This window comes from Aptenodytes patagonicus, chromosome 1 (assembly GCF_965638725.1).
Source record: "Aptenodytes patagonicus chromosome 1, bAptPat1.pri.cur, whole genome shotgun sequence".
Taxonomy (NCBI): domain Eukaryota; kingdom Metazoa; phylum Chordata; class Aves; order Sphenisciformes; family Spheniscidae; genus Aptenodytes; species Aptenodytes patagonicus.
This window is the reverse complement of record NC_134949.1, coordinates 22,273,055-22,282,133: the sequence shown is the minus strand read 5'-3', so window position 1 is coordinate 22,282,133 and position 9,079 is coordinate 22,273,055. Positions and strand designations below refer to the sequence as shown.

General features: G+C 38.9%; 1 protein-coding gene across 2 annotated transcripts in view; it reads right to left on the bottom strand.

The window, feature by feature from the left end:
* Positions 1–6,932: 6,932 nt before the first annotated feature.
* Positions 6,933–9,079, bottom strand: part of MOV10L1 (Mov10 like RNA helicase 1) — a 40,564-nt gene continuing 38,417 nt past the window's right edge. For both annotated transcript variants that reach the window (XM_076328631.1, XM_076328632.1), the window contains exons 25-26: positions 7,807–7,944; positions 6,933–7,028 (exon numbers count right to left, since the gene is read on the bottom strand). In XM_076328631.1, the coding sequence (XP_076184746.1) occupies positions 6,933–7,028; positions 7,807–7,944 (234 nt within the window). The remainder of the gene's footprint in view (positions 7,029–7,806; positions 7,945–9,079) is intronic.

Genomic DNA, 9,079 nt, shown 5'->3' with positions numbered 1-9,079 from the left:
AAGCCACAAAGCACTATCCACCCAGCTCCCTCAGCCACCAGCTAGAACAGCATCAGCTGCACCTCCAGATACCCGTGTGCAGATTCAACCCTACTGTCGGATGCCTCTCCTTAAGGAGAGCGCACACGGAAATATTTCTCTATTATTCATCGCTGCTATCTTTCCTACTCTGAATTTCCACTACTTCTCACCTTCCCTTAATTTTGATACTGTTTGGACGCACTTCTTTCCCAGCTGAATGAACTACAAGGAGTGAACCATGAACCACAGTATTTATATACTTTTACCTTTTACACTGTGCATACTCCAAAGTGTAAAAAGAAATCAGTATCTTCCTCAAAGATGGTAACCAAATTGTATCCTACTAAAGTGTACCAAAAGCAAATGAAAAAGGACCCAAGTTCTGTCCCGGACTTGCCTACATGGGCATGTTATTTCCCGTTAGGAAAGGTATATATTTGAACAGCTGCTGAACTCCCATGTTTATTTTGCATCACAAACACTTTTAACTGTTCATTCATTTTAAAGTGATCCAAGATAATTCACGCAAGTCTCTTGGACTTGCAGTGTGGGCGTTACTTGAGGAGTGCTGTCATAATGAATAGCTCTCCCCATTTATCAATAAACCGAGGTCTTTGGCAGCAGGCTTTTGTAAATTTAAATTTATTCACAAACCTAGTAAGATTGTACTTAAATAGGCCTTATTTTATTCTCCATGTGATCACTGTTGTTATTGAGACTAGTTTGATATCAATTGCACATAACACCTCACACTAAGATGTACTGAGCTCCGCCTTCATGACTCAGAACTATTCTTCTACTAATGCAGCTTTTCAGTAGTTAGTGATCACTGAAGCAGTTCATTTTGTGCTACTGTATTCCACAGATGTAAACCAGTTTACCTTATCAGCAACCTTTACTTCCCTAGCAAGAGGAAAAAAAAATTAAAATTCCAGTTGTGTCATTTTCCCAAACACTGTCATATCCCCTCTTAGCTACACTGCTTTTCGCTTACCTACAGGAGAAGAGCTGCTTCCTGCGCTTCCAGGACAAGATGATGCAGGCAGCTAGGGCAGGTTTCCCCTCACCTAGCTTCAGTTATCCAGAACTTAGCTCGTCTCCATTTCTAGGCTCCCTCTCCAGTCAGTGGAGGACAGGCACCTTCAGGGATTCATTCATGTATTCTGGACACATTTTAGGATGAAGTAAACCACCTTCCAGAGTCATTTCTCTCCATCGGCTAGAGAGGTAGCCTAGACAATCTCAACGAAACACAACTCTCAGGCATTTACATTGCCAGCTGTGTAGCACCAGGAGACAGAGAGGAATCTTCTGTTCAGTTCTAGCACTTCCACGTCATCTGCACCTTCCAGTTAGGCAAGAGGAAGAGAAGTCATATATGAAGAGCATCAAAGAGACACAAGTAAAGGCTAGAGAAGTGACTAATTTTTGTGGGGGGGTGTGTGTGTTTGTTTCTGTGTGTATATGTTTGTTGGTTTTTTTTTTAAACTAAAAATGTTTCCCCATTTTCCCTTTGTTGACTGTATTCTTTCATTACCTATAGTCTCTTCTGGCTCCTAATTTTTTCTCCCTTGACACTAGTATTCCTTAAAAGAACTATTAGTTCTAGACTAGAACTATTCATTTGTGCCTTTTGGACAAATTCCAAGCCTTTCGAAATTTAAAGTTTCAACAGCACTTTGTCCTCTATTTGCATAGAGTTCTTCATTCCATGGTCTGCAGTTTGACTTCTGTCCTTCCGCAGCACATCACCTCCTCACTTACTGTACTTCTGTGAAACACCGCAGTGGAAGCATTTCCTTTTGCTCTTGTAGAGCAATTCTCAAGAAGCCGGTACTGAAATATCTTTAAAGACATACCGAGACATAACAACACTTAAAGCTGTAAGGAAATTTAAGCAGTTTAAAAAGATTATTTTACACTCCCACTCTTCGCCATGTGCTGGAAGAACACCCTTCCACACAGCTTAGAGGTGTATTGCATTTTCCTCACTATTACTATTAAAAGAAAAAAGCCAATTGTTCAAATAATCAGAGTACATAAATTTCAACATGCCTGGTAAAACAGACAAATGAGTTGTTTCTGAATCTGTGAATGAATGCTGATGTTCTCTTTTGTTAGTTGCAAAAAAACAATATTGCTTTTTAAAAGAGTCTGTTTCTTATTAAGATTTAGAATACTCATCATTCTGGTATCTGAGCTCCAAAACGCGCAGCACAATACTCCTTGACACCTTGAAGCTGTTTTATTTAAAGGAGAAAAATCTATTAAACTTCCATAACATTGTCAAACCAAGGTTGCCAAAGACAGTAAATAGCGTGTGCAGTTGCCCACACACTCTGAATGCTATTTCTCGCCCCATATGATCTGTCCTTACTGGGATAGTGCGCCCTACGGAAAAAACACAATCACACGAGGTGTTGAATACAGGTTGTAACTACAGCCTCAGTTCCCCCCCCCCCCCTTCAGGTGTAGGCTGACCATTTTTTAGGAGGATGAAGAATAGAAAGAATTAACAGGGCTCCCACACCCCATTATCTGGAAAAATACACATAGCATATCTGTGCAGCCTGATCAGCGTGGCACTGGGCAGCATCCAGCCATGCATGTGTCTTGGACTACCGAGCTCGTATGACTTGAATAATTAGGCTCATGTCAGAGGCCCACGGTTTGACCTTCAAAATGTTGCTATGTAGTTGGTAGGGATGTAACTTTTATTAGATAAAGCGCAGTTAAACAGCTGTTAAGAAAAAAAATGTGGAACTAGCAAAAATAACAAGTGAAACATAAAAATACTTGCCCGGCAACTCCTGCATCAATCACACTGATTTAGTGTGACCTGACCTGCACTGCACCAGCATGGACAGACGAGCAGCAGCAATTTAAGGGGAATTTGAAAACATTAAAAATAGTCAGTGGAAGACTGTAATAAGCAATATGAGGGGTTGCCACTCTAATAAAGCCTTCATATTTTAAAATGCTATTAGAAGTGTGTCCTGGTTTCAGACACACTTTTTCTTTTACTTGTGATCTAAATGCAGCCACCTACAAGTTAAGGTACTTCTTTCAAAAAGCAAAGGCCATCCATTGAGGGAACTCTTGCTGTCACGGCACAGAATTCAACTGTTGGGACCGCTGCAAGGTTGAGACCACTACAACGCAGAACGTACTTCTCAGACCTTCGCTGCTGTTTGAAACATACTGGGAAACCAACAAGAACCTGTTCAGTGTGCAGCTGAGTACTCATGCTTTGATTCTGGCAAGGACACCTCTGGGGTTTTCCGATGGCTTGAGTGGTCTTCAAAGGTATTTTTTAAATTTCAACTCTTAACTGCTTATGTTAAATGGCTCAGGAATTGTCTGCTTTACAGACTACCTCTTTCTCAGTCTCTTGCTTTTCTTAAGCCCGCAATGTCTAATACAATATTTAGAGGGAAGTGGGGAAAGAAATTTGTAACAGTGTTCCTGTGTTCTCTGACTTGATGTACCTCTGACATGCTCCTTAAGAGGTGGTGGAAGCCCTCTGTCTGGCTTTTGTAATTTCTTAGTACAGTAAGTAATTAATAAATCAGAAACAGCCATGACAGAGTTGTTTTTTTTCTTTTTGGGAAAAGACTGTTCCCGTAAACAGAACTGAGTAACTGGAACATGGTTTTCATGCCAAGTAAGACTTAGTTCGACCGTCTCTAAAAGAAAGAGACTGACTCTAAACTGGCTCTGTCATTGCTACTTTTGCATGCAGTGGCTGACCCTCTTTTTTCACATATCCCAAAAGAAATTTATGTAAGTTTCTGTCACAGTAAAAATTGAAGATGATTTTAACCAATAGAGAGAACTCAAACTGTTTTCTCCCCTTTTCCTCATTCCAGCTCATCAGGCCATATGTCTTCATGAAAGAGATGACTAGAATATTGAAGCTAACACCTCTGGAACAACCAGCTCTGCCTGCACATCAAGCTGCCAGAAGAAACTGTTCTAAAGTTGCAAACATGGTTTAAGCCCCCATACAGTTCTGATGGGTAGGTCTCTCTTCAAACAAGGTTTTCAGTAGCAGCTGGGTAGGCAGAAAGAAATGAGAAACATTGCAAGAGAAGGAGGAAGACAAAGTTGTTTCATATCACACAGTACAGCTTCTCAGTCATTAATAAGCAGCAGCACACAGGGTAAGGTGAAAGGGTTAGGAAAAAAATAAAAAATGTAGTTTTAAATGCATAACAATAGAAGCAAGAACAGAAATCCCCCTTCTCCCCATTCTGCAACATAAAGCCAGTGCAAGCTTGTGCTGTGCAGCCACCTGAATGAGGCATAAGCACTTTTCTGGAAGTACTTTTTAAGACTGTCAGAGACTATTCTTAGTAACTCAGGGAAAAGGTTTCCACATTTTAGTTGTGGATGATATGAGTTACAGTAAAAATAATTATCAGTGAAAAGAGTATATGAATTTCTCCACTGGCAAAATGTTGTTGTTGGATGAAAGATTTTTTTTTCTTTCCTCAAAAATGTGTACTTGCCCTTTAAACTAAGAACTCTTATAGAAAAATAAACACCATGTGTGGTAATAGGTATTTATCACTTGACTTCTGCTGAGTAATAAAAGCACAATGTTAAAAAATAAATCAAGTAGTTTTTTTTATCTTTGTAGAAACTGATGTCAACATGCAAACTATTACAGTTAAAAGATTATTGACTTGTAGCTATTAAGTATCACAATATAATCAATCCTCTGCTACTTTGCTACGCAGAGGTCATGGAAATACTAATCAGAAGTTCTGGATTATATCTTGCAATAAAGTAAGCATCATCCATCTCCATTACGATCTCTTCACTGTTCTCTGAAGAGAGCACGAGCACACTGACAAAGAGCAAGGTTGGCAGTAAGTCTAAGCAGTGATTTGCGAGATGTGGTATGTCATAACACAATCCTGAAGCAACAGGTCTTTCAATAGGCAACAACTAGGACAGATTCTTAGTTAAACGGCTTCCTGAGTTTTATGTAGAATATTGGCATGGCATCATCGATGCTGGTATTTTCAGCATCATACTGCAACAACACAAACCATCTATTCTGGCCTGTCATGAGTGAAAGCAATTTAAGCAGCATAATACCATGCCAAAGAGGCTGGGCTGAATAGTCCAGAGTGCTGCTCAAATACACCTGTGACTCACACAAACTACACCCTGAGTGTATCCAGTCTGAGAGTTAATTCTGAGTTTTCTACACTATGTGTCACAGTACAGTGTACCCTTACGTAGTATCTGGCTTTGATGTTTTACCACGTTTGCCATCTTATAAGTTGCAGTATCTACATATTATGCATTGCAGAGGAAAGAAGTACAGTGCGTACCAGGAATGGAAGTGATATGAGTGGACTGTAAACAAGCAAACAAAAGCTTGCGATCTCTTTTTCCCCCTCCATTTGTTTCTCTGTAGGCTATAGTCCTACCCAAAATACTTCTGTCTGTTACAGGAAGCCATCTTGTTGTACTGGCAGTTCCTAAACACAGTAGGCTAGTTGTCCAACTATTCCTAAAGTGTTGTGTGGCAAGACTTAATCACCAAGGAGAGGACAAGAAAAAGATAAAAACGCTGTTTAAGGGGACAGCACAGTGCCCAGTGAAGCTGATAGCAGGAATACTGCTAACCCAGTTATTTTTAATTTTGTCAAAATAAAACAAGATACTTTATTCTACAGTGTCTTTGTAGAAGTGCAAAACATGGTTTTAATTTTTTTTTCTTTTTTTTTAACCCACCATTTGAGGCATTGTTCTGACATACACCAGAGCAGATAGCTGGACTGTGGTGGAAAACCAAGAAAATCCTGTGTGATCTCAGCTGTATATACAAAGGCCTTACAAACAGGAAGTAGGGTTTTTAAGCATGCTTGGCTTAAGACACTTGACTGATGTTGAGTAGAGATATTCATGTATCATTCCAGTTCACATCGTAACACTCCCATAACAAAATTACATGACATGTATGTTCTTGTTTTATGTATGTCCAGTTTTAGGAGGCACTACAGAAGTCTGAGAAAATTGCGAAGCTGAAAAAGTTACAGAATAAAGAAAAGCTAACGTAAGAATTCATCAGTATTTTTCTTCTGAAGCTTGGAGTATTCAGGCATACTGTTCTAGATTCAGGCATACTGTTCTATGCAGAGGCATAAAGTCATATACATTTTAAACAGAAAAGCAAACAAGTTGCCACTACTATTTTATACTGTTAAATTTCAACTTTTTCACTTCTTAAAGAAAGTATTAAAAACGTTGTTTGGAGAAACTTCCAGCCATTTCAGAACATGTGCCTTTCCCTGAGGACAAAAGGTGCTGGATTTGCTCAGGACCGAATTTCTGTTAAGTATTCTTAGTTTCAAAACAGATGAGGACTGAATGCGTCTTGAACACTGAAAAACTAGTCACACCTGTCAATTAAAGGGAATAAGATAAAAATTTTGCTTACCTTTCAATGAACAACAATTTTGATAAAAACATTTCATCTAGTAGATAATACCCATTTAACAACGTACTACGTGCTACTAGAAGGGACATGTTTAAAAATCAATCTTCAAGCAAACTTCTTTAATTACAGTAAAGTCACCTTAAACATTTCCCCTGCACCCCCCACCCCCAAATCCTTATGGTCATCAAATACGTAATGCATCATTTGAGGATACGTAAAATACCAAAGTCAACAACACCTCTTATTTAATATTTAATGCTCAGACTCTTCTTATGGGGTGGGAGAAAATATGGTTACATTACATGTTATTATGTTTACAGTACTTAAGAATGCAAAATCAAGTCCTACTATGATATCACAGGTTGTTGTATTTATCCATCATTCAAATGATACTAGCTTTAAAAATATTGTAAACTGACCCATATCTAGGAAGGTTAAAGTGAAAACTAGACACTCACTTCTGCAGGCGTTCCAGCTCCGAAGGCAGGTCACAACCTACATAAACTCTATTCATTAAACTGTATTCTAACAGTGCACAAAAACAGGGATCCTACAAGAGAAGATTAATGTTTAATTTAAGTCATGCTGCTCTGGGAAGTGAATTTTCAAACAAACTAACATGGCACATGAACACAAGAGATTTAATAGGACCTTTTCCAGAAACAGAACTCTACAAACAGTGCAAGCATGGTGCAACATGGGAGGAAGATACTTATAGCTGCTGTGAGTTACATTTGTTGCAATAGGTGCGGGGAGACTAAACTTTCTATTCAGACCATTTCTGGAATACTGCTTTCCTTATTAACCGGAAAGACAGGCATAACATCTTATCAGGTATTAAGAAAAGCTCACCTTATTCCTATGGAAGGACCATGCATGGGTTCAAGAGGAGACTGCCTCTCTGGCAGGCTGTCATATTAATTGGGAACAATCACTTCTACCACCCTCCATTTAAAAAATGAAGCAACTGCATTTTGTTAAGAACCTGATTGCATAAGGCTATTCAGAATATGCTTACTGGACTTGCAGGCTGCTGGAGAACTTCAGCATTGAGGTTCTGACCTCTTCTAGAGGGAAAAAGGAGGTAGGAGCCCATATACACAGATCAGCATTACAATTTCCCTTGTGCTTGAAAGTCTGTGTGGGTGCCTGAACTGTCCATACTTATAGTAACCTATGGAGTTCAGATATTCCCAAATGCAGACTAAGGACAGTGTACCAGTTCTTAACATAATCTGATGTTCCCTCACATCACATTAACCCCCCAAATCATTCATTTACTGTGGCAAATACCACATGCAATTCAAAGATATAAAAACAAAACTTACTTTCACAAGAACATGAGGATTTCCCACAACAATCAGCAAAGCTTTTGCTCTAGTAATTGCTACATTAAATCTCTTTGGGTTAGAGAGAAAGCCCAAACGGTATTTGTCATCACCAAATAAGCCTTCATGAGATCGCACCTAAAATTAATTATGGATGACTTTAGAAATAGAATAATGAGAAAGCAACTTACCTAGCCATAGTGTAACTTCAACATAATATTTGCTTACTGCAGCAATTCACAGCTCAGTGTCAGCAATGCACAAGTTAACTTCATAATCCGAATTTCAGCTAGCTAACTATTTCCCACCATTGGCTTTCCCACAGAAGGTCTATTCTCCAATAGGCTGCTAATGCAACTGCAGCAATTTCAAGAGAATGGTGTACTAGTTTCATTTTAGCATCAGGAATATCCACTGTAATTTGAAACACAAGATACCAAAACTGCTTCCTAAAAACCAACGATTTTATCTTTTCAGTAGAAGAAAAGCTAGAGCTACTGGTATTCTAATTCCTACAGTTGAATGACAACTCACAGTGTGTCTTTCTGCAAGCCTTCTTCAGTAGCCTCATCAGTGTGCTTTGACTTAGCTTAGAAAAAACAGCCAAAGCAACTAGTGTGCTGTAACTATTGCTCATTAAAATTTTCACCTCTATTTCATATTTCAACCCATCTTTGATAAAAGAAAGTTTTCATGACGTAAATAATGAGTTCTTATAAATAGGAGCATAGTACATACCTAGAACTACTTTAAGAGAGATATAGTGCTGGATTGAAAAAGCTATAGTATGATGTAGAACAAAAAGTAAGCATAGTACCACTGCCCTCAGGGGAAAAAAAACCAAGCAAGAAAATCCAACAAACTCTTCTCCCAAAAGCCACAAAAGAACCCCCAAAAAACAACTGTTCCTCCACCCCTGCATTCACCCTGCTTTCCAGTGCTTTGGTTGTTTACATAGCTGTTTTATCCTCTTCTCTCTTGGAAATTCTATGTACTCCTGTGAAAAGTAGTCCAGTACTGGTCATAACTTCAGCTACACATTCCTGGTCTATACTTCCTCCTTTGATCAGTTTGCCTTATATGCCATTACTCAGACTTATACAGGGTCTGCCTGTACCATACATTCTTGAACAGCCCTGAGGGATTCTGGGTCACAAACACCTCAGGAACTCCACATTCCAAACACTTAAATCTTTTACTTAGAGAGTTACTGCACCAAAACCACATTACCATTTGGAAAAAAGCAAGCATATGCAGACTTTTTTTGTATTCT